At 29.7% G+C, this 26,888-nt stretch overlaps 4 protein-coding genes across 7 annotated transcripts; 2 read left to right on the top strand and 2 right to left on the bottom strand.

Moving 5' to 3' along the window:
- The first annotated feature begins 9,480 nt into the window (after positions 1-9,480).
- On the top strand, positions 9,481-11,466 carry LOC123269955 (proline-rich protein PRCC). The gene is made up of 3 exons (XM_044735905.1): positions 9,481-9,971; positions 10,062-10,115; positions 10,584-11,466. Exons 1-3 carry the CDS (start codon positions 9,576-9,578, stop codon positions 11,457-11,459), a joined length of 1,326 nt encoding a protein of 441 aa, XP_044591840.1. The 5' UTR covers positions 9,481-9,575; the 3' UTR covers positions 11,460-11,466.
- Positions 11,467-12,543: 1,077 nt separating this feature from the next.
- Positions 12,544-13,684, bottom strand: LOC123269952. Its single transcript, XM_044735903.1, has 2 exons — positions 13,517-13,684; positions 12,544-13,452 (listed from the first exon to the last, which is right to left on the bottom strand). The coding sequence occupies exons 1-2, from the start codon at positions 13,532-13,534 to the stop codon at positions 12,646-12,648; spliced, it is 825 nt and encodes a 274-aa protein (XP_044591838.1). The 5' UTR covers positions 13,535-13,684; the 3' UTR covers positions 12,544-12,645.
- A 287-nt stretch (positions 13,685-13,971) lies between these two features.
- LOC123269954 (alpha-endosulfine) lies at positions 13,972-15,537 on the top strand. The gene is made up of 3 exons (XM_044735904.1): positions 13,972-14,270; positions 14,459-14,578; positions 14,670-15,537. The coding sequence occupies exons 1-3, from the start codon at positions 14,226-14,228 to the stop codon at positions 14,838-14,840; spliced, it is 336 nt and encodes a 111-aa protein (XP_044591839.1). The 5' UTR covers positions 13,972-14,225; the 3' UTR covers positions 14,841-15,537.
- A 798-nt stretch (positions 15,538-16,335) lies between these two features.
- Positions 16,336-25,673, bottom strand: LOC123269951 (very long-chain-fatty-acid--CoA ligase bubblegum-like). Of its 4 annotated transcripts, XM_044735900.1 has the most exons (14): positions 25,537-25,673; positions 25,237-25,295; positions 21,104-21,171; positions 20,966-21,017; positions 20,060-20,267; positions 19,839-19,973; positions 19,554-19,749; positions 19,373-19,474; positions 19,153-19,299; positions 18,485-18,960; positions 18,186-18,400; positions 17,947-18,098; positions 17,740-17,865; positions 16,336-17,664 (listed from the first exon to the last, which is right to left on the bottom strand). In XM_044735900.1, the coding sequence occupies exons 3-14, from the start codon at positions 21,164-21,166 to the stop codon at positions 17,470-17,472; spliced, it is 2,067 nt and encodes a 688-aa protein (XP_044591835.1). In that variant the 5' UTR covers positions 21,167-21,171; positions 25,237-25,295; positions 25,537-25,673; the 3' UTR covers positions 16,336-17,469. The 4 variants fall into 4 exon arrangements, with proteins under 4 accessions (XP_044591835.1, XP_044591837.1, XP_044591836.1 ...); XM_044735902.1 differs by lacking the exon at positions 25,237-25,295 and having other exon boundaries at positions 25,537-25,668; XM_044735901.1 differs by lacking the exons at positions 25,237-25,295; positions 25,537-25,673 and adding an exon at positions 23,474-23,537.
- Between the last annotated feature and the right edge of the window lie 1,215 nt (positions 25,674-26,888).

The following is a 26,888-nucleotide window of genomic DNA, read 5'->3' as shown; positions in this document are numbered from 1 at the left end:
TATTGACGGAAACAAAAAACAAATGACTACACACATAAATTAATAAAAAAAATGGGAATTTTCTATTGTTAACTCCCCCGCAAGACCCCTTGTGGGTGGAATTTCGTAAAATACGTTCTTAGCTGACCTCTACTCGGCAAAAGGAATATTCCTACCAAATTTCAAGTCAATCGACCTAATAGTTTCTGAGATTTCGTGATGAGTGAGTTAAAAAATGGGATCTCCTATATATATATAGATTCACAAATATAGGTATACAAATACATAGAGTGATCATATAATGGTACATGATCATCTATTAGGGCTTTTACCTTCTATAAAAATTTTTAATTTTTTTTATATTTAATGCCTTCTTATTATCCTTTAGGAATTGAATTTTATAATTTTTTAATTAACGCCCACGCAAGGATTTGTGAGGGTGGCATTTCATAAAATTCATTCTTTACAGCTCAAAAACTCCAAAAAAATCAATCTGGCCAAGTTTCAATCCTTTAGCTGCTATTGATTAAAAGGTACAATTTCTTTTAATTTTACGCCCACGCACGGACATGTGGGGGTAGAATTTAATGAAATTTATTCTTAACAGCTCAAAAACGCCAAAAAAGCATTCTGGCCATGTTTCAAAGTATTAATAGCTATAGATTGAAATTTACGAATTTTTTCTTAATTTGACGCCCACGCACGGGCACGCCAGGGGGGGTGGAATGTCACAGAATTCGTTTTTAAAAAATTTCTAAATGTAATTTGAAACATTCTGACCAAGTTTTGAACTATTAAAAGCCATAATTGAAAAATATGAATTTTTTTTCGTGAACACCCCCGCAACCCCCCTTGTGGGTGGAATTTCGTGAAATCCGTTCTTAGCTGACCTCTACTTGGCAAAAGGAATATTCCTGCCAAATTTCAAGTCTAGGTCTTATAGTTCCAGAGATATCGTGATGAGTGACTATCTATATCTATAGAAAGTCTCCTATATATATATAGACTAGCTGTTACCCGCCCGCTCCGCTGGGCGCTTTATAGAATTGTATTTTTAGATCTAGATTTGAAATTTAATTGGAAGATTTTTTTGACTTGCACAGATTCCAAATTCCATCAAATTGGTCTGTATATTTTGTCCACATGATTATTCTAGCTAAAATTCATTGTAACTTTCAATGTGCAATCACTATAACATTCCCGTGGCTTTCTTCAAAAAATGAATATTAATTGACACGAAGAAAAAAAATTTTAAATGAGCATTGTAAGTTTTAGTTAAAGTAATTGCAGGTCTCATAAGTGAAGTTGAAATCTGCCTAGCTTAAATTGTGACGAATTTCGCTGTTAATTAAAATTTCTTCCGTAACATCAATTATACATAGAAAATTATTTGTACTTGTTTTTTACGAATTTTCTTAAAATGAGTAGCCATATATATATATATATATATGTTAGAATAAGTATAAGATGTAATAGACTATGGAGGGTAGAGATATATCTCTACCCTCCATAAATAGACTAAGTATATTGGTTTGAAACATAGAGGGGGAAGTGAAGCCAGGAACCACCGACTTCGAGCCGATACTTTTGTAACTACACTTCTCCCTGAAAACTTTAACTGAGCACTTGCTGTAGCTGAAACCACCGAATAAAATCAAGCTCTTCGTTAATTATTGTTTATCATTTAAAACAGTCCATCTAACTAAAGTTTTCTTTTTTCTTCAACTTATCCCTCCAGATTTCATTATCAAAAGCTGAATTAATAAACAACAATAAATTTAAATAGATCCCGCGTGACTACAACTCACACCTCAGTCCAGAAGGCGGCAGTACGAGCAATCTAGTGGCCTTGCTGGACATAACAGGGGTATTTTGCAAATAGCGGGAAAGTTTTAGGGGATAAATTTTTTAGGGTATTTTTTTGGAAATTTTTAATTCGTCAGAAAATATATTTTAATATAAAAAATTAATGAAAAATAACAATTCTTCAATTATTAATTTTTAAAAGAATATTTTCAATGTACAATCGCGTGCATTAATTCGGGTAGGTTTCTATGATTACAGTTTTTTTGCCACTTCTAAATTTGGCCGTTTCTAAATTTTAAACTTTGAAATCTGTAAATTTAGCCGTTTGTAAATTTAGCGAAACGTAAAAAACAATATCTCTAAAATAAGAAAAATATAAATAATTTCAAAGATAATTTATGCATATAATAAAATTTGACAAGAGAAAAAACGTCCATGTAAAAAAAATAAAATTCCTAAATAAAGCTGTTTGTAAAATCAGCGAGTTAAAAACTTGGAATTATTAAAATAGCACTAGCTTTAAAATAGCCGAATTAAAAAAAAAGAATTATTAAAATTCTTTCAAATTAAAATGTAAACAGTTGAAAAAAAGAAATATTTAAAAAAATGAAATTAAAAAATTGGAAAATAATAAATTTAGCCGATTGAAAACCTCGCTACGTGAATTTAGCCGATTCTAAACTTGGAAATTAGTAAAATTAGCCGATTCTAAACTTGGAAATTAATCAAATTAGTCGTTTGTAAACATCAGGATTCTAAAAACTAGCCGTTTCTAAACCTTGCGATCATAAAAATTATATCATTTATAAACCTCATAATTTATTAAACAATACTATTATTATTATTATTATTATTATTATTATTATTATTATTATTATTATTATTATTATTATTATTATTATTATTATTATTATTATTATTATTATTATTATTATTATTATTATTATTATTATTATTATTATTATGTTATTAAATGCTCAGGGGGGTTGTCCCCGGAGTCCGATTCTCCGAGGGCCCAGCCTGAGCTCCATCCATTACTGCTGGACCACTCCGCACAACAAGGCGGTTAGTGATCACAGCAGGCCAAAGTCATTTTCCTAAGTAGATGGAGGGAACCTAGTATGACAGCCTTCTGCATCCTGACCGCCAAGAATTCAGCTTTTGATGAGCAAGCTGGAACTCTGGCAAGTGAGGATACAAAAGACTGTTTCATCCCTCCGAGGACGCCAACAATCAGGACGACGAGCTTGACACGGTAACCTGGGTAAAGTTTGCCAATTTCAAACAGGAGATCCTGATATATTTGTCGTTTGTGCTCTTCTTTGGCTGAGATGTTGTATTCAGCCGGGGCCGAGAACTCAATGACATAAATGTCACGAGTAGCCTTGTCGAAGAGCACAATATCAGGTTTGTTGTGATCTATCCGCCGAGTTGTTGCAAACGGCATGTTCCAATAAATTTTGCAACTGTCATTCTCAACAACCTGGGGAATATCTCCTGGCAGATAAGGCAGCACCGGTGTCACGTCAATACCGTAGCGGTGACGAAGATAGTAGTACAGTACTCTCAGGGCAGCATTGTGACGCTGGATGTATGCACCTCTCGCCAGCACAGGACATGCTGACAAAATGTGCATAAGCGTCTCCGGATGTTGTTTACACGCCCTGCAGGTCGTGTCCGGGAGCTGCACCTGGAGCACCTTGCTACGGTACTCTAGAGTGTTAATGACACCATCTTGGCAAGCAAATATGAACCCTTCAGTCTCGGACATCAGGCCAGCTGACTTTAAGAAGGAAAACGTCAGCTGAGTGGACAAGCCATGATCACGCACGTGTTTGAAGAACACGCTGTGCATAGACTTGTCCATCAGTTTGCCTAGGAGTAGTTTTTCCTCGGCGTTCCTGATGGCGCTCTTGAATTCCTCCTTTCGGAGTTCCATAAGAGCGTTTATTTCTCCAAGACCAAGGGTTCTTGCCGCATATATTGCTGCCTTATATAAGAACGACCCCTTATGCGCATTCTCATGTTTATGAACAATTTGCATAAGAAAGTCATCCTCATCTGCAGTGAAATTGACAACTTCGTGTGTTAAACCCAGGACTAAACGATCGTGAAGCCGCTCCAAGCTCTGCAAACCTCTCCCACCGATCGACCGGGAGAGGTATAATCTGGCGACTGATGAATTGGGGTGCATGCTCCGGTTCATGTTGATAGTCTTACGGGTTCTGATGTCGAGATCTCGCAGATCCTTTCGGGCCCATTTTAAGACACCGAAAGAGTATAGTAAGACTGGGACAGCGAGCGTGTTAGTAGCGGAGACTTTATTTTTGCCGGAAAGTTCGGAGGACCAAATTTTCCGGAGTCTCCTAACATACTCGCTACGGAGAGTTGCTTGGACTTCGGAGACCGCATGCATGCGGTGCTCTTCCATTCCTAGATATCTATACAACTCTCCGGCGTCTAATTGTCTTAAAACGCTCCCATCTACCAACTCGACATCATCACCCGTAACAGAGCACTTACCCCTCGCCAGATGTACGACCGCACACTTGTCCAACCCAAAAGACATTCCGACATCCCGCGTGTACTCTGCTACGATGTTAAGAGCCGCCTGTAGATGATCTTCATCAGCACTATACAGCTTCAGGTCATCCATATAAAGCAGATGGGTAATCGAGTATTTTCGATCACCCGGAGGCCCCACAGAGTACCCACGAGTTTTACGGAGAGCAACAGATATAGGCAGCAGTGAGATGCAAAACAGCAGAGGGCTTAAGGAATCACCTTGGAAGACCCCTCGTTTGTACTCTACAACTCCGGTTATGTGCAATGCGTTTCCACTTCCAATGTAAATACGCGTTCGCCAGAGCTGCATTGTACGCCGAATGCATTCCACTATTTCAGGATTGACCCCCAGGCATTTGAGGAGATATAAAATCAACTCATGAGAAGTTGAGTCAAATGCCTTGCGATAGTCGATCCAGGCCATTGACAGGTTGCGTTGATAGTAGATCGCATCTTGTGTGACACATCGATCAACTATCAAGTTCTCTTTGCAACCTGACAGGCCTCTTTGCTGCCACGCTGTTCATATATCTGTTGCCATACAGGTTCTATCTCCTGCAAAATACGGTTGTTTAAAATTTTTGTAAAAATTTTATAAACCGCATTCAAGCAGGTGATAGGCCTGTAATTCTTTGGGTCAGACAAGTCACCTTTTTTTGGTATCAGTACGGTTCGCCCTTCCACGAGCCAGTCTGGAATCGGTTCGTCAGCTCTAATGTACGATGTAAATATACGGGCCAGATGGAGGTGGGTAGAAGTAAACTTCTTCCACCAAAAGACATTTATGCCATCTGGTCCCGGGGCAGCCCAATTTTGCTGCCATTTAGAGCTGAACGAACTTCATTCACACTGACTGCAGGGCTCTCTTCATCAGCATTCTGTCTACGGTGTTCCCGACAGAATGCTTTAAAGTCGTCCAGAGCTGGAGTATTGGCGTTCACGTTTGGTTGATCTCCATACAACTCAGTCCAAAAAGCTTCCACCCGCTCAGGTGTTGGATAATTCCCGGTAACATCGGTCTTTGGTGTCAGAAAGCGTGAAGGGCTGGATCGAAACAACGAGTTGTCGACCAACCGCTTCAGCCGTTTCTCTAGTGACTTTTTGGCAGTCGCTAGAGCCCGCAATTTATTGAGAGACTCTTCCTTGATGACAAGAAGAGTACTCTTATTCAGTGTGTGATGACGCCACCGAAGTTCAGCAGCAATGCGCCGAATTCGGGGCGTGTATGCTCTTTGAGTTGTTTCAAACTCAATCACACACTGAATGCGGGAGACCTGTTTCCGGGATCTGTCAATTTTGAGTCCAAGTTGTGAGATGCGCTGTCTCAACCTTGCCTCGATCGAGAGACAATGTCTCTCTCTCGGAAAAGCCGAAACTGCTGCATCATACACAACCTGGCTCACAGTGAGCAGGGTGGAATCCTCCAGGATGTTTGCACGGAGATCTTCATTTACCGCTTCTAGCTGTTGTTGGGAGTAAGTTATCTTTTTAGATATACTTACTTGCCGTCCTATAAAGGGATTGTTGTCATCCAAGGAGGAACGGCGTCGCTCTTGGTGTAATTGCGCCGGAAAGGAAAGTCTATTAGACTGCCTTCTATCCGGCACAAGCGATCTTCTATTACGCCGAAGATAAGCGGCATAATTACGCAGGTGTTTAGGCGTAAATGCTCTAGTTCCGGATGCATATCACTCCAAAGAGTGTGCATCCGGGCCATATAACCGCTCACCCCCGGCTCGCTACGTTGGTAGCACACCAAGAGGTCGACTCGTAGTTCCTCCGTCCACTTAAAGTAAGTCCTTAAAGCGCCAGGGTCGTCATCGTTCATCGGGTCCGGCGTGCTCCTCCCACCTGATGAATGGTCCTCATCCGAAAAGGACCGGTTGTGGAGAGCACTTCTGAGATTACGTCTTGTTGTAACTCAGTATTTCAATGCAGTGGGTAGTTGGCCCACTGCATCGGCTACGTCGTTCGCCTACAGACCTGGTGTTATGGTCTGCGTTTCCCGCGATGCGCCGCTTGAGGCCACGTAGCAATCACCGCTATTATTATTATTATTATTATTATTATTATTATTATTATTATTATTATTATTATTATTATTATTATTATTATTATTATTATTATTATTATTATTATTATTATTATTATTATTGTTATTATTATTATTATTATTATTATTATTATTATTATTATTATTATTATTATTATTATTATTATTATTATTATTATTATTATTATTATTATTATATGAGAGGTTTCCACCTATATACTGACTCATCAAGACATCTTTGGAACCATCAACCCTTGAGACTTGAAATTTGGGAGGAATATTCCTTTTCAAAGGAATATTTTATTTAGTTAAAAAAAATTATAACTTTTATTCTATAGCTGCTATAGGATTAAAATTTGGCGAAATTATTACTTAAATGTTTTAAAATTAGTTTCTTAACTGACCTGTACTCGACAAAAGGAATATTCCTCTCAAATTTCAAGTCTCAAGGGTTAATGGTTCCAAAGATGTCATGATGAGTTAGTATATAGGTGGAAACCTCTCATATAATAATAATAGGATTATTTAATAAATTATGAAAATTATAAATGATAATTTTTATGATCGCAAGGTTCAGAAACGGCTAATTTTTAGAATCCTGAGGTTTACAAATGGCTAATTTTATTAATTTCTAAGTTTAGAATCAGCTAATTTTATTAACTTCCAAGTTTAGAATTGGCTAATTTTATTATTATTATTATTATTATTATTATTATTATTATTATTATTATTATTATTATTATTATTATGAGTTTTACTTGTATACCGTTTTCTGGTTTTTACAAGGTTACTTTCCGCTCTATATTATCAACTCAGTTTTTCAACCCTTTTTTATTATCAACATATTCTCCACTCTTTTTATACTCAACATGTTCTCCACTTTTTATAATCAACATATAATTTTCGCACATATAATTTCATTCCAATGCGGCTGTGGACCGACTTGTGCTTTCTGTACTGCATTTACCCTATTCCTCACCCCTTTCTATCGGTTGTTGGAATAGTGGCGATGGGGAAACCACAGAGAAAACCCATGCCAGTACACTACGGCTACCGGAGCGACCCCCGACGGTTGGTGTTGAAACTATTCGAACAACCGTCGGGGCTCGAACCCTCGCCTCACGACATGATGCACGAACGAACTATTGGGATAATGACAGTCCGCTCGGCCATCATGCCGCTCATAGGCTATTTTTATTATATATAATATATCGACTGAAAAAATTCTATGCATAATGGTACGATATTTTTCTTTTAAAAAGAAAAAATTATTGACTACATTTTATCGTATTGTAAAAATAGTTGACGCAACTGCTAATGGTATTCGTTTGGCTTTAAAATTCCAATTAGAAGCTGATGGACTTTCTTTAAAAAATTTAGTCGGTATTGGAGTTGATGGTGCAAATGTGATGGTCGGTGTGAACCATTCTGTTTCATCGCTTTTGAAACAAGAAGTAACCTGATATTGTAATTATCATGCAGAAATATTACCTCGCCAACTAGAATATCTTGTCAGAGAAGCTCACAATTGGTTTTCCAATAGTCCAAAGCGTAAGGATGAATATAAAAAACTTTATAAAGTCATGAATGGTGATGAAGCTAAAAAGGATCCGAAAAAAATTGCTGGTCTGAGCGGGACTCGGTGGTTGGCTAGATACTCTGCAATTAATACTATTTTAGAGCAATGGGAAGAGTTAAAACTACTATTTGAATTAGCTAAAAATAATGACAAATGTTTACAAGCACAGTACTTATATGATATTATGGTTTGTCCAGCGTATAAATTATTTATGATTTTTTTGCATTCAAATTTAGAATTATTAACTAATTTAAATAAGCTATTTCAAAGTAGTAACATTGAAATATTCAAACTGCTAGAAGACTTATTTTTGTTATATAAGAGTATTCTGCAGAAAATTGTGGTTCCATCTCAACTGCAGAAAATTAAGGACGACGATCTAGTTAATTTTAAATTTCAAGACTATCTAATGCATACATCATCAGTTTTTTTTGGATACAACTTTGATCAAGCGGCTAAATCAGTGCCATCAAATGAAATATCTAATATTCGAGCTCGGTGTAAAGATTTTTTAATGAAACTATGTACTGAAATTCAGGAACGATTGCCTATGAATTTTTCTATATTGAAATCAATGAATGTCTTGACACGGACTTACGCTACATCACAGAGAAAACCTGATTTATCCAAATTGTTGGAACAATTCACTAGGGAATCATTGTATGGATCAAAAGATAATATTATCAAAGAATAGAACATGCTATCTCATAAACAGTGGGATAATACGAATGAAACAGTATCATTTTGGTCAGAAGTTTACGAGGATCGTGATTCAGGCGGTAATAGAAGATTTGAAAATGTTTCTTAATTTGCTTTAGCACTGTTAACTACTCCCATTTCAAATGCTGATGTTGAGAGAGCATTTTCCATATATGCTGTGATAAAGGATAAATTAAGGAACAAGTTAACACTAGAAATGGTTCAGAGTATTATGATGGTTAAATTTTCATTAAAACGAGATTACGAACAGTGCACTTTATTTGTGCCCACTAAATAAATACTGAGCAGATTTACGGTACACATGTATGATTTTAAAAACGACACTGAAAAAGTAAGTGATGTAGAGTTTCAAGAACTGCTTAATATAACGAATACAATATAGTTCATTTAAATATGTGATTTTATATGATAAATAAATTTTTATTTATTAATTTGTTATTAACAATACACGCAAAGTAAATATATTTATTTATATAATATAAATATTTACATAATATAAATACTTATATAAAATATAATGTATAGTCTATTAAAGGAAGTTTAAAAAAAAGAAACAAAATAATTTATTTTCTATTTTAAAATCTTTTAAAAAATAAAAACTGATGAAAAAAAAATAATCTGACTAATTTTTAAATAATTTCAATTTTAGTTTTAGGGGATTTTGTTTTTAATTTAGGGGCTTTTGTTGAAAGTTTTAGGGAAAAGTTTTTTCAAGAGTTGGGGACACTGACAAACATAAATAATATTTAACCTTCAATTACAAAGTTTTTAAATTTCGTGTAAGTTCGCTTGTAAATTGTTTTTAACAAATAATTTATATTATTATCGTGATAAAAAATAGAATTTAAGTTGTTTTGAGATAAAATTTTCACTATGAGCTTAGCAGGTTTGGTAGCATATGATAGTAGTGATGAAAGTGACAATGAAGATTGTCCAAAGGAAAACACAACAAAAAATGTTGAAATCACAATTAGTTCTGATAATTTAAAAAATAGTAAATCAATCCAAAATGATATAGAATCAAAACCACCCGAGCTAAGACAAAAAATTCCAGAAAATGATAGGTTAGACTCGAGTAATGATGTGGGTAACTCGTCAAGTAGTTTATTTTTTAACATACTCCCAAAACCTAAGAATGATATTATTAACGAAGAAATCGAAGAGGAGCTTGATGATATTCCTATTATGTCTATGAAAAACATAACTATCGAAAAACCGATTAAGAAAATCAGAGAGCCAGTAAAAATATCAATTCCATCTTTATCCGACGTAAGTTATTTTTTCAAGATTTTCTTTAATTAATTCAATTATACAGTTTTAAATTTATCAATTAATATTATATTTATTTTTCTTTTTCAGTATGACGATGTTGAAGAACCGACCAAAGCCATTAGAAAACCTCAACCATCAAAGGTATAATAATGTATCTCTTAAATAATAATAATTTCCGTAATACTGAAATTATGAAGCGTTTGACAATTTTCAGGAGATGTTAATAAATAAATTACTATAAAAAAATTTTAACAACAAAATTTTACGTGTAGAAGTTAATTTTTTACATAAAATTAAAAAAAATGGTCAAATGTCTCTGGATTTCACTATCATGACGCTAAAATAACAGACATTCGATAATCGCAATATTTTTATTAGTTAATTATGAATTTTTCTTTAATTTCAACTGATTAATTTATAAATTATAAAGCAAAAATCATTGCTATAATGTCAATTACATGCTCACTTTTTATTCATGTTTTTTTTTTAACAAAAAATCGGTTTAGTTTTTTTTTTCGTATTTTTCTTTAATTTTCCAATGTCTTATTTCAATTTTCTCAATATTGATATAAAATTCATTAACTAAATAATTTTTTATTTGATTCACAGGGATTACCAGGAGTATTAGCTAATATCCCTCCGCCGAAAAGTGAATTAATTAGTACCAAAAATATGGTTCCTCATGTCTTGACTAAAAAATCAGGTTCAGTCACACCACTAGCATTAAAACCAACTCAAGTAAAAAAGAACGCTCAAAATCATACACGGGTCAATAAACAGGTTGAAGAAACTAAAACTTCAAAGGCCCTCGATGCCATCACATATGCTTCAGACTCTGAAGATGAAGAGGATACAAAAGTCAGCAGCAAAAGCGGTATCGACTTTTTCTCATTATCTGAACCTGTAAATTTACCAATTTCCGAACAAGCTTTAGCGTCACATCTATTACCAATGCCAGAAAAAATGGAAACTTCGAATTGTGTTGCTGAAATTGCAAATGATGTTGAGGAACCTGAAGTCAACGATCAAAATCAAAAGACATTAACAAGTACCGTAATGAATTTACCGCGAGATGAGATATTAATGAAAAATAAAGCTGCAATTGGTCCAAAACTGCCAGTACCCGAGCAAGAATTTCGTTTAGACAGCGAAGGAAATGTTGCGTTTGATGACAAAGCTATTGAATACCTTTGTGGAAAACGTGGAGTTAAACGGAAACATCAAATCGTTAATGAAACTGAGATAATTGATATCAATGGTGAAGATATAAAACCAGACGAACGGGATTGGTTAATAAAAGCACTGACTGAAGAACCAGTACAAAGACCAGTATCACTTGGTTCTGGACCCAGTGGTCAGTCTAAAAAGAAACATCAAATTACATACCTTGCTCATCAAGCTAAAGCTATGGAGCTTGAACTCAAAAACCAATGGGCTGCTAATAAACTTGCGAGGAAGCAAGCCAAATCTAAATATGGATTTTAAAACACTTAAGGAAGTCCTTTCGCTCCAGTTGAGTCAAAACAACTGTAGTAGTCAATATACGATAAATTAAAATAAAAAACCCATAAAAATTCTTAAAATTAAAAAATAAATAGTATATGAGGCATTAATCGTTGAAATTTTGAAAATAAAAAAAAAATAGTTAAATACAAAAATTAATTTGAATCTTTCAAATCAGCTGCTAGTAACCTAACCGTGATTTGGTAACGCTGTACTTCGGTTGTTTACATTTTCATTTGCACAATATAACCTTAACCACGTTTAAGTTTTTGCAGTCAGTGTAAATAAATAAATTAGTTTGAATTTATTGAATGGTCTGAAGCATGCGCGCTATGCAACGTTGTCAAATGTTTTGACTTCATTTTAACGTAGATTACTTGAGAATTTTTTGTGATTTTATAATTTTGATTTCTCCATATATTCCACGGCAACCTATATATTTTATTGCAAAAAATGAAACCTGAATATTTCGAAAACATTATTTTGAGTTTTTTTTTTACGCCATCTAATCGGTAGAATTAATACCATAATTCGAGAAAGTTGTTAAGGTCTGACTTTCTCGTAAGACTCGGAAAAAATACTAACATTTTTAAAAACTTTTTTTTCAAAAATTTGCACGGTAAAGACTAAATTAAAATTCACTAGTAGATAAATAAGGACTTCAACTATTAGATAAAAATTAATTTTATGCGTAATCTAATATTTTTTATTTAACATTGATGGCGAAAGGACCTCCTTAAGTTAAAATTTATCTTGTATTAAAATGCACTTTATAGTTGTTTATACCTCTAAATCTTATAAATTAATTAATATTAATTCTTAATTTATTAAATTAAAAATTTACAATTATGCAGTAAATTTTTAATATTAATCTCGATTGCATATAAGAAGAGAAATATTTTAATAATTTTGTCACAAAATTACCATACATTTACATTTAATTTATAAGATCTAGAGGCGTAAATTTTAACAAAGCCTAAATCAGTGTAACAAATTATATTGTTAAGAAATTAATGTTAATATTGTAAATAAATAAATAAGTCATTTTTCGTATTCAAGATTATTTCTTTTAATTTAAATGTTAAATAATTTTAGTGATAATAATAAACAAGTTGGAAAAATAAATATTTTAGTCTTGAAGTAATAACTATTGGAAATTATAAAAAAATTATTGGTGCATTTTCTCTTCAAGTAGTCGTTTAGTTTCTTGGCGTTTTTTCTCTAACTGTTCGACAACAGCTCGTGCTTGTAAAATGTCAGGTGGTAAATCACCGTACTGACTTAATGATTTATTAATCGTAGCTAATTCCCCAGCTGACTGCATGTACTCTTTATGTTTTTCTAATATTTTGTTCTGATAATCATGAGGTATGTCCATAAGTACTAGTTCCTGTTCCTTGTCACTTAATGCTTTATTGTAATCGTTCAATTTTGCTGATTTATGAACTATACTTGCGTAATCATTTTCGCTGTCTTTACTTTTCGCAACAATAAATTCATTTAAAGAATTAACATTTTCTTGTACATAATGAAATTTATCCTGAATATTGGCGTATTTATTACACAAGTCCTCATATTTTTTTTTCAAATCTTTATCCTCCCGTGATTTTTTTAATTCATCTAACTTCCTACGTTCCATATTTATTAATAATTTATTTTCGTCAATTTCAGTTAAATTTTCTTTCCTCAAAATTGCTGTTATTTTATTCAACCCTGTATTTACTTCTCGAGACAATGATTGTGGCTCCAAATCTATTGCACTTAAAATCTTATTAGTGTCCCTCTCAAGGACTTTATTTTCCGCTGATACTTCATGGATAGCATTTAGTAGAAGTTTAAGTTTATTAATAATATCGTCAGTTGTATCCTCTTGGAGAAATTCTGGTCTGGAACTTATTTGTGTTGCTGATAAATATCTCATAGCTCCAATAGTATTATCGCCACTGATGGATATCGGCGTTGAATTCATCATAGACTTAATAAATAATAAAAGAATTAATTAATGTGATTGATTATTGACAAGTTTACAATACACTTACCTTTTTACTGAAATCCATTGTTTTAAATGAAAAAAATATATAAAAATCAATTAGTAATTCACAAGTTGACGAAAAAAAATAATAACGACTTTTTCAGGTGACAGATGTTTACAGAAATTTCAAAGTAAATCAATGCTACCAATAAAATAGCTAACATTTCACTAAAAAGAGTTTAAAAAAATGTTTTTTATTACTTTAATAAAAATAATGTCATCATATTGCAATATTTTAAATAAATATGGTGACTTAACTTCTCTATGAAGCAGTAAAATATCAACAATAAGTAAATTATACCACAAAAAGTAATTTCAATAGTCTGTTATATATAGCAACATTTTCTTGTTAAAAGTTGGCAGCAATTGCAACATATGACGCTTGAATGGCTGTCGTTCTGTCGGTAGAGTTTATCTACATTTGACATTATTTTTATATTTTAATTTTCATGAAAATTATTATTTATAATTTAATTTATAAATTTAAATAGTTTCGGTAATAAAAATATTATTTAAAAATAACTTAACTTCGTATTATTTTAGTTGGTTTAATCCAAATAAGTGTTTTAAGTAATTGTACAGTACGCTAGTATCGCATGAAATAAATAGAAGTTTCGATGTGCGACAATTTTGGAGGTTTCGAGAGGTGACTGCCGAGGGTAACTTGTCCAAAACGTAGTCTTATAGAAAACAATAGTATTCCAAAACGTGCTAAAATGAATGACGAACAAACAGCTATTGAAGTTCCACAAGCAATGGAGGTAATATATTTTTATTCAACATTCTACAAAAATATTATTTATTCTATCCGATTATTTAATTATAATTATTTAATATTAAATTAATTAACTCTACGCTTGAATTGTTTACTTAACACGCTATCAATTAGCATAAGTGTGTGACGTTGTGGAATTTATTTTATTTATTTTAATTTATATATTTTCGATAGCTCTCATCAAATGACATTGAAAAATTGGAAGAGGCTAAATTGAAGGCTAAGTTTCCTGTTACTGCTGGCCATCCGATCAGTGGACATTCAGCTTTCTTGCAAAAAAGATTAGCAAAAGGAGTTCGTATATCTATTTTCATTATTAATACATATTTAGTTATCTAATTTATTGAATTTTTATTTTTATTGTTTATTTTTTTTATAATTTTAGCAAAAATTTTTTGATTCGGGTGATTATCAAATGGCAAAACAAAAATCAACTGCAAAACCTAAACCAATTGGAGTTTTGCCTACTGGTGATGCTATTCCAACTCCAGAAACCGTACCCCAACGTAAAACATCGATTATACAGCAGAAGTTTAACACATCAAGTAGTTCGTAAGAATTTTTTTTTGCTATGACTATATTGGTTATAAAATCATTCATTAACAGCCATTTAAATTAAATAATATTTAAAAATGTCTGATTATAAAAATAATTGGTAACTCAAAACAATTCCATGTAAATTTTATTATTAATATAAAGTATTGGTTTTACACTTGTCTAATAGTAAAATTATAGTCAAAATGATTCCATACTTTGTTAAACGTTTTATTGTATAAATTAAACCTAAAGTCAAATTATATTTACCATTTTTTGCGTTAATAGTTTGTTTAAATGTACAATAGACTTTTAAAAAGTTATTCAAAGTAAATAGTATATGAATATTTTTTAGCATCAGTAAAACGCTGAAATAGATAGAATTGGAAGTTAAAAGAAAATTTATTTTTTCAAATAAACCCTCGTATTATAAATGTATAAATAATAAATAATTTAAACATACTTGTTACAAATACACAATACTTAAATAATTAATTATATACAAATATACTATGAACGCAAAAATAAATTAAACATCTCGGTAGATTTGCATTTTTTTGAGCTGCTGTGATGTGCTTAGTAAGACTATTTCATAAGAATCCAGATTTGTGTTAAAAATCTGAGATTAATAAAAATACTTGGAATATTGTAGATTTTCACGTGTTGTAATCACTAATGTAAACGTAATATATTCAATAAATTAAAGCATTTCTTATTTATTTTATTATAGTTATTTATTAACTAAAAATAGTTTGGCATTATATTTATAATAATTTAAAATTATCACTGATTTACTTATCGTTTCATTTGTAAACATACTTTCGAAAAATTTATGAATATCTTAATTTAATTAATGAAAAAGATCAATTAATAAAAATTTATTTCAAAATTGTACTTTTTGATATTTCAATTTTTACAACGGTACAAAATGTACCTAAAATAAAGAAAGTTACCGAATATCACATTTTTTTCTTTATAAATAATGATATATATGATACTGAAATTGAGAGACATCTGATAATTTTTAAAAATTTTTAACAAATAAATTATATTAAGAAATATTTATTTATAAAATTCCATTGTTAAAAGCTCTAAAAATTATAAATGAAATTCTTTTAAAATAATTTTCTAAGCCCAGTTTATTTTTCGAAGAAAATAAATTGTCAAGTGTCTGCTAACTTCAGCACCATCGATTAATACCATAAAGAGTAACTCATTTTTTTTTTCATTTTTCGAGTATTGATCAAGTTTTAAATTATATATAATACTTATAAGTAAAAACTGCTGTATCATTAGGCTGTAAATATTTTTTTTAATTAACTACAAAATATAAATACTATCCAAACGAATTAAAATCTTTTAATTATAATTATGTGATTGCCATAATAAAAATTAATTAATCAAGAACAGATAAAAGCTAGCTTTGATTTTTTTGAACAATATAAGTACATCAAATATGCAATTAAAAGCTAGGTATGCACAACATGCCTATAAATAAGTAGAATATAAAATATGAATTATTTTCAATAAATTTGTTTTTATTATAAATATTACATTATATACATTTTTAAACCTCCTGATGACGGTAAATATAAAAGTCGTAGCTTTCACTTAAAAACAATACTAAAAATGAAAACCAAACCGTGTTATTGTCACACTCGAATACCAACTACAACCAATTCAAGTTTTTCAGAAGCACTTTTGCTAGTAACACTCAAGTACGAACAAATTAAAAATGTGTACTGTGATGCATCCCGAATAAATATATGATATAATATTTTTGCTATACGACATTGATAAATTTTACATTTTAATTATAATCAATTCAGTTTTATTTCTCAAAGCGTTTAAATTCCTCATAGTGATGTTGAAATATTCTTAATTTAATTCTGATTGATATTGTTTTTTCACATAAATATTTAATCCACAATATTTTCATCAATTAAAAATATTGATGATTAAAGTAAAAGAAAAAAGAAGTTGACGTTTAATTCAACTAAAAGAAAAAAGTTCTTTTAATTGTGTAATTTATTTTAAAAAATCAAACCTAGACATCAGTATTATCGAAAGACAACGTAATGTTTGTCCAGATATCAGAAGGCACTTTCTTACAATTAATTTAAGTACTTATCAATTCAAAAACCTTCAAAATTTACATAAAATTGTTTTAGTAATACGACAAATTATACAACCGATACTTTTTTTTTTTTTTTTTTTTTTTTTTTTTTTTTTTTAAACTTTTATACACTATTAAGATTGTACAGGAGCATTTCCACGCATAATTATATACATAACAAATTTCTAACTATGTATATTACAGAGAGAGTAAGAAACTTTGATGCCTTTAATATTAATCTTATTGATATTCAAATTTGAATAAATTATAATTTTAAATAAAACAAAAACAAAGTATCAATTGCATCACTTTATATAAAATTTGGTTCTTAGAGCAATACACATTTTCGCCAGAACTCAAAGAAAATTTATATTTCAAACAAAAAAAATTGCGAGTTTTTGTAATAATCTGAATGTATTAGATGTTTGTAAATATTAAAATTTTTTGATAAAGATAGTCTTAACAAAAGGAAATAAAAAAATTTCCTAACTAAAAATTATGTTTGACACTTAAAGATGATTTAACAGAAATTTTGTTACTTGTACATTTCTTCAATAACATCGGCATATTTTTTTGATACAATACTTCGCCTCAATTTAAGTGTAGGACCTAATTCTCCGGTCGGAATTGAAAAATCGTGAGGCAAGAGAGTGAATTTTTGTATTTTTTGAGCATTACTTGTTGCTTGTTCATTTGTCCTTTTGATTGCATCATCAATTTCCTTGTAAATCTGTAAAATAAATTTTTTCAATTATAAACTATTATAATAAAGTATAAAATTTAAAAAAATTATCATTTTACGTACAAGTGGATCCCGTGTACTTAAAACTTCAGATAATGTTTTTGCTTTGCTTCCAATTGACTTTGCCCACGAGATCGTAGTAGGTAAAAGAGCATCTAAAGGTTCGCCTGTATCAGGGTCCATCTCGGTCTAATATTAAACATTAATCATTTAAATATAGTTGGTTACTAACAAAATATATACTCTACAAACAACATAAACGATACGTACCTTTAATGTAACTAGAATTGTCAAATATTTTTTCATATCACCTATGAGCATAGCATTACTAAGCGCTGGTAATTCTTTCAATAGAACTTGTTCTATCTGAACTGGTGGAATATTTTCACCACCAGCCGTTATTACAAGCTCTTTTATTCGTCCTGTAGAAAAAAAAATTGCATGTAATTATAGCCAAAATATATGTGATTATATAGGTATTTATAAAAATTATAATTAATAATAATTACCTGTTACATATAAGAACCCTTTAGCATCTATTCTTCCAAGGTCTCCACTGTGTAACCAACCATTGTCATCTTTAGCTTCTTTAGTCTTTTCCGGCTCCTTCAAATAGCCCATAAAAACGTGTCGACCACCCATACATATTTCACCTTCACCGCAATCGTCTGGATGATCTAATTTTGTTTTAAGACCTTTTAAAACTGCTCCCACAGCTCCTAATCTGTAATAAAATCAATACAATATAAATAACTTAATTTTTACAATTCATATTATAATACATAGAGAACTAATAATTAAGACATACCTATACTTGTCTTCAGTACTTAAAGTATGAGCACCAGCACATTCTGACATACCATAGGCTTCCATTATCGGCATATCCAGACTCATAAAATATTTTTTTATATCATCACTCAGTGGAGCAGCAGCAGTAACAAATATTTTGCATCTATCTAATCCGAGTGTTGCTTTTATTTTATTAAAAACAAGCCATTTAGCAAAGAGGTAACCCCATGTTTTATAATCAACACCATTCATTTTATTCATGTTGTAATATAATCCTTGTGCTTTAGCCCAAGTAGCAATCCATGTTTTTATTGGACCGTTGTTACGGGCGACTAACATCATTTTTTCATATATTTTTTCCCACACACGTGGAACACCCAGAAAAGCTGTAGGTCTTGCATAAGTTAATGTCTCAACGAGACTACCTTTAAGAGCATTTTTATCCGCAAAATAAACAGTTGCAGCTACGGTCATACTAGTAAATATTTCAACCACCTTTGAAAAAAAAAAAAAAGTTTGTAAATCATTTTTTAATTTTTATTTTGCTAACAAAATTTTTTGAAGTTTTTTTTTCATCAAAAAATTTTTTTGAAACGTAAAAGAACTATCAAAAAATTTTTCTATTATATTGATTATTATTAATAGATGATTAATAATAAATTTGAATTGATGTAATAACTTGTTTACCTGAGCTGCAACATGTGACAGTGGTAAAAAACTAACAATAATTTCAGTCGTGTCTTTAAAATTTACACGCTCTGTAATTACTCGTGCATCGTGTGTTAAATTATCATGACTCAACATCACTGCTTTGGGACGGCCTACTGTACCAGACTACGGAAAAAAAAAATCATAAATATCCTAGATTACTAAATCATGAATAATTATAGTCAATAAAATTTTTTACCGTGTAAACTAAAGTACAGCACTCATTAGCACCAATCGTTCGAAGAACAGAATCTAGTTTATCATCTGATTCAGCTCGACCAATTTCTAATAAATCGTACCACTAAAGATAAAAAAATAAGAGTTAGTAAATACAATTTATAATAACATATCTATAACAAAATAATACAAGTGTTACTTACACTCAATACATCTTTTTCTTTTGCTACACCTTCATACTGTATAATAGCCTTCAAATTTGGCAAATCTTTCCTTATTTCCAGTACCTTTTCCAATTGTTTATTATCTTCTACAACTATTATATTAGCTCTACTGTTTTCAGCACAAAATTGACAAGCATCCGGAGAATTAGTTGTATAAATTCCTGCAGCGAAACCTCTGAAATTATATAAATTGTACATTTAGGATAGATTGATTGCGATAACTCTTTATCAATAGTTCCTATAGAAAAATAAATAATTAAATACCCCGCATAAATAGCTGCAATATCAGCAATAAACCATTGTGGACTATTGAACCCAAGTATACAAACGCTGTGATATCGTTGAAGGCCTAACTTAATGAATGCTTTAGCAACAATTCTCACTTCCGCCTCGTATTCTCTATAGAAAAAAAGAGCCGCTCATTACTAATTATTATCTTTAAGACAACGATTAATGAATATAATAGCTTTTTGTTGTTATCATACCTGTAAGTATAAGTACGTCTTTTACCATCAACTCCAACTCTTGATACCAAGGCGACATGATCAGGATATTTTTTGGCTGTTCTCATAAGCAAACCAGGCACTGAAATGAATTCTCGTGAATTGAAATTTTCTCTGCCATATTTTATTCTAACTCGTCCATTTGGTTCCCAAGTTGTATCCACGTCTGAAGCAAGTATTTGATCTGGTCCTAAATAAATGAAACATTTACTTAGTTACTTTAACGCTTTAAATTTTTATTAAATGCGAAATTTATTGTTTTTACAGATAATGAAATAGTTTTATAATCGATTTAATTCGTATAAAACGGACTTTGAACTATCTCAAAGTGGAAATTTCCGTTAAGAAGGGTTTACATTTTTTCTCTCTCTCGCCCTCTATTGGACAAACGAAAGTATCTCTGTCATACTTGTACAACAAATGGAATCTTAAAACGCATTTTATGCATAAATAAATGAAAATTTTCCAAAAAAGCGCTTCGCTCTTCGATAGATAATTTAATTATTTATCGAAGAGCGAAACGTTTTTTTTCGAAATTTTATCACATACATGAGAAAAACACGTTTGAAAATCAACTATCAACCGCTCTTAAGAATTATAGTTTCAAAGTTCAGAAGAATCTTGACAAGTTAATAATTTACGCTTAGATAGAACAGTTATAATTTTAAAATGCGTTGTTCATTGAAAATTGTCGACAATCATTTTTGATTTAAATAAATAACTCAAGTACAAAAATAAATTTAGGCTTTAACGATTATACTTATTCTTATAGATTATCTGTAATATATTTAGCAATTATATAAAAACATATATATGAAATACGACTATACTGTATTACTTAATAATTATTGTATACGTAAGAATAAAAACTAATTATCCATTTCTTACCATCACGACCGGTATCGGAAGGAGTGATATATTCTCCATCAACATCTGATGCCTGTAATGTAAAGTTTTAATAATTAATTAAATAGAATAAAATAAAAATAAATTTATTTAATCTTTATATTTATTTTCAATACTAACTTTATCATCCTTTGAGAATCCATTTAAGAATCCGTTGGGCAACTGAGGCTGCACTGCAGACATATTATCTTAAATAAAATAATAATTATTGTTATTATTATTATTATAAATATTACTAAACGAATTTTTAAAAATGTTATTGCCTAAAAATCATCAAATTATACAAATGATATCCGGAGATTAAAAATTAAATCCACACAAAATAAATATTAATTAACTGATAATGATAATATTTTATTTGCTTTTTCTCGAATGATAATCATTGAAAAGACAAAGTCCACATTGTTCGACTTTATAATCGGATAAAAATAATTTTTAACAATATCTAAAAATGTTGTAGCTAGATGATAGAATTACGAAAATCACGATTCATTCAAAGACTTATTAATTTAATTAATTAATTGAGTAGAAAAATATTTGGTTTTATATGGACAGCTAAATCACGTCAGGCGACACTAATCAAAAAGCATTGTGAAAATAATGCATTTTATTGAGTAATTGCTTTCAACTATCAATTGCACCAATATAACATATATTTATCTAATCATAAATGACGCATTATCAGCTGTATTATTATAGTTATAGTAAATTTTTTTGAATTTATCATAACATTCATAGCTTTAAATTTTAACACATAAAAAATTTCTTTTTGTTTTTGACAAAACGTAGAAATATAAACATTGTTTTGTAAATAATTTATGCGCAAAATTGAATTAGAATGATTAATTCAAGCTTGTTTATCATATATAAAAGGTCAGAAGTGTTTTAGCTTTGATATTTTTTTTAAGATACTCAGAAAAAAAGGTGCTTATTTAAAATAAATCATTAATATTTATCAATTGATATTTATTTTAAGGTTTTTAATTAAAAAATTTTTCAATTGTTTTACTTAATTAATACTTCTTTTATCATAAATTTAGAAAAGATATTATATTATTGTTCCGTTTTCATACAAATCAAACAATTTTGATGGGCATTCCAATACTTGTAAATTATCCAGTATTGAACTGACTCGGATCTTATTTTGGATCTATCAGTTCACTGTTCTAGAAATTGATCGAAGCGTGTTTTTGAAAAATTAACTTTTCAAATAAACTCAAAATATGCTTGATTGATTTAAGTTGAATTTGCAGAGATCCAAATTTAGTTTTATATCAAAGTAACGATTTAAAAAATCAAACCGGAAACAAGAACTGAAATTTTGAATATTCTCAGCAGGGACTTGAAAATAATTTTAAAAAAGAAAAAAATTGTTTCTTATTTTTAGCAACTCAACTGATATTCGATCTCTAAATGTCATAAATCTTTATCTCGTTTTTAATTTTCCAAATAAAAAATGACACAATTTGAGTTTTTTATTGTATTGTAAAATATCATTATCCTGAGTTACATTTTTTGAATTTTGGAGTTAATATTTTTAATATTAACTTTCAAGATTACTTTAAATTTCTAGAATAATCGTGTAACTTTTATATTTAGATAGGTATTTTCAATGCAAAAGTACAATAAAAAAATTAGCATTAGCAAAAAAAAATGTAATCAATGATTGTTAATCTAGTATGATGAATAAATATATTTTAAACAAGTAAGAAAAATATTTTTTTTATTCATTACTGCATCCAAGTAAGAAAAGGCAACAATCTAATAAATGAACTACGCCCAATACTTTACGCCTTTAGATACCCTTTTTACACTAAAAAATTATATATCTTTTGTAAAATATTACGGTCGGTAAAATACAATTTATTTTTATTGATTTTATTTTAATATGTACTTAAACATAAACGGAAGATTAATGGTTAATTTTTTAATATCCGAAAAATTAGAAACAGTTTTATGACTTCCTAGACATTGCTGTGTAGTCGTGAGTGCACCAAGTCATGTCACAAACAAACTTTACTGTTTTTCTTACAAAAGTTTTACAGTCAATAGATTATTTATCGTTAACTTAGTAAAATAATCAATAAATAATTTATTTATAATACCTTTATATACTAAAATCACCATTTCACCGTTTTAAATAATTCTTTCGCGTATTTTACTCCCTCAAATAACGCAGTCAAGTGGTAGAAATCAATAGAGCTGAGCATATCACCTTACTTTCGGGCGCTAAATTCAAGTTGTGTTTAACACGACTCTTACATTACATAATTTACAGTTTATATTAAATCAAATTAATAATTTACATTCAAGATTATAAAATAATTTTTTTTTTAATTGCACGTATCTATGCTACTAGTTAATTATCTATTTTTATATTTATTTTTGCTTAAATTATCATAGAACTATTTCTAATGAATATAAGTATTGAGAAAATATTATTAGGATAGTACAAAAAATTCACAAAAAAATGATAACAAGGTTTCATACCTCCTTTTTCGTTAACTGTTTGCTTGAAAATGAATCTAAATAGAGTTTGTTATTACTTTACAGTCCAATATAGTAAATATCTAATCACCCCACTCCTATTCATTACATAACATTTTATAAAGTATCATTAACCGAAATTACCGGCATAGATTTTTAATAACAGCATGATATTGAAAATAAAACATAAAAAGTAAAATATGTATGACATTACATGCATCATAAAATTATAGGTAACATCATTTGTTTGTCCTTGGTTGTCTATTTCTCGATAGTTACCAATACTCAAAGTGAACAAAGATTCAATCATTTTTAATTTTTTGTTGGCTTTACAAATTAAAAAAATGAAATTTTCATGTTTGATTTATGGACTCCAGTGGTTTATTGTTAAAGATGTTGAATACAAGAATGATTAACATGAGATTAAATTAAAATAGATAGTTTTTAATTTTCAACGATGACTGACCCTGTGAACAGGTTTAAATTTTTTTTATTGTCATTGAAATAAATCTATACCTTGAAAAAGTTCTCATTGACTATAAAATATATGTTTGCACCGGTATTACCTCACACGCATATTTTTAAGATTTAATTAATGCGTTAAGTATATGTAATTAATTAATACTTTCGGATATCTCGTTATCATTAACATCCGTATTCATGTGATTAATTTTTGTAACATTAATCTTATTTCAATAAAATCAGAAAATTCAATGTCATAAGTAAAAGCAAAGTTCTTCATATAATTTCGTCTTAGTAATTCATTTTAATTTTTTAATAAACACTTAAACTTTATAAATTAAATTAAATTTAAATAAATTAAATTTAGAATAAATTAAATTTTATCGACGTTTTCTAGTAAACTTTATAAATAATATTTGATAAAAAAAGTTAAACCAATATTTAAACAATTACATCTTTCATCACTTATTATAAAAAATTCCACCTGATTTCATGATAATTATCATAAAGATAAGAAACAAATTTAAAAACTACAAGTACTACCTGTTGATAATGACTACGTTGATAATAATAGATTTTCAAACTCTCATGCATTTAATTACTTGTGGCGTGGTATTTGACACTTGGAATGATTAAAATTGAGTTAAAAATCAAGCTTATTAATGCGGTCATTGAAGCGTCATTTATATGTTTATTTGATAAGTAAATTCTGGTACAATTTATAAAAGTCATTACGATCCTCTATAATTTATACAATGAATTTTTTTAGTACTAAAAATTGGATTCATAATGTTACAAAATTTCTACACTTGAAATTTAAAACAAAAAATTTTTTTATAATTTATTCGTTAAAAAAAAAAATTCTAAAAATTGCCAGATGTTTTTTGCTTTTAGTGTTATTAATTTATTTACAAAACCCTATAAGTTGTCAAAAGTTCAACTATTTTAGCATCATAAATTTTTAAATAACTCGTGTAATTTTTTTGAATTTTTAAACTTTTACAAAAATGATTAAATTATAATAAAAATAACGCTGAACCGCAAAAATGCGTAATTACGTAGATAGCAGGCATTTATCAATAATAAGGTCACGCGTTTCGATCGTATTGGATGAAAAATTATCAATGATTCCGCGTCATAAAGCATGTCATATCAAGTGCGCACGTGGTCATTCGTTCATAACATATACAAGACGTAAAATCATTATTAGTTTTCATTAAAAGAAAAATTAATGAACATAAGGTACACATTTGTTCATCAAGATTTTTGTACTCAATTAATCAATCGATAGCCGTCACACTTACATTTTTTAGCGGTAAACTTTTTAACAGCAATAAAACTCCTTTTTACTCATAAAATTTATCTGAAATAAGCAATAATTTTGTATGGTAATAAGCAATTCAGTAATAAGTAGCACATAAAATTAAAATGATATACTTGGAACTATGTACCAGCACATAACTATATTTGTAACGACTCTTTTATGGTTCTAATGTCCACACTTGAGCTATATTACATAAATATAAATATGCGACAATAAATAATTCACAAACTCATTCAACAATAAACATTTTTTTTTTGTAGATAATACTGTAGACACTTACCAAAGATAATTTTTGAATTTTATATGATAAATATTTTTAGTCGCTATTTCAATTGCAACCACTTATAAAAAAGCAACAGTATTTAACGGTATTTACGATACTACCGCTACTCACGTTATGGCAATGTATATATATATATATATATATATATATATATATATATATATATGTATATATATATATAAAATACACAATTACTATTGCCGGTATAAATACACCACGTTTTTCGTTACAAGACTAGTTTCGTCCCATTAAATTATTTTAAACTTTATTTTTTATTTTAATAAAATACCGGGATCATATCACCACCCAACGCGCTTCATCGCAGCATTGCGTATCACCGTTGTACGTTGTACCACGTGTAAACTAATGTTCGTTAAAAAAAAATGAGGAAAGTCTCCATACTACCCTCTCTTAATAAAATTTTCTATGCGCTTGCTCACTTGTGCATTAAATTATCACACGGTGCATAACCCCAAATAGAAACACGTCGCTGGATTCGCTGTACCCCCTCTACTTTTATCGCGTGATCATTCTTCTATCCTCTTCTATTTTATTTGTGTACCTTACTTATTTTTTTTTTTTTCTCTTCCCCACTAAAGAAATCCCTCGTCATTTTCTGATAACGTTTGTATGATTAATAAAGTTCGCAATTTAATTTATCTTTCATCTATTAATTTTTAATAGTAAGAGTTTTAATTATTATTTAGGACAAATATAACTTTTTTTTTTATATTTATCATAAGTATTTTGACACTGTACATAAAATACATCTCAGAAATTTTGATAAGCATTTATTGGCGTGAAGCCTCATTTTTTTTTTTTTTAACTCTAATAAAATACACTTAGCTTAGTTTTTTTATCTCACATCTAATTTTTGTTTATTTCATTTAGCAGTTTTATACTGATTTAACACCTACATAATATAAGTTTGTAAATTACGGTTTTGGACACCACGCTATGTTTATGAAAATATTTTTCTCTTTATTTTAAATAAGACATCTAGAAACATAATACGGTTACAAAGTTCATTAAATTATTTTTAATTACGAGATAAATATTATTAGTGATCTTTGTTTCGTATACTACGAAAATATATTGAAGTTTTACTTGAGATGAGACACATTAAATTAGTGAATCAGAATAATTAATTGTATCTTCCCGTGTAAAAAAAAATTGTCCCAAAAATGTCCCAAGCATGGGACATCCAAACGTGACACAATGAGGGACATCTTAGAAATAATCAGAGATTTTAAAACAGTGCATTTAAGTAATTTTTCGTCGATTTGAAGTATTTTTTTTAAGATTTTCAGAATACTTCTACAATTTTATGACAATTTTATTACAATTTC

Source organism: Cotesia glomerata, linkage group LG7 (genome assembly GCF_020080835.1).
Source record: "Cotesia glomerata isolate CgM1 linkage group LG7, MPM_Cglom_v2.3, whole genome shotgun sequence".
Classification (NCBI taxonomy): domain Eukaryota; kingdom Metazoa; phylum Arthropoda; class Insecta; order Hymenoptera; family Braconidae; genus Cotesia; species Cotesia glomerata.
This window is presented reverse-complemented; position numbering and strand designations above follow the sequence as displayed.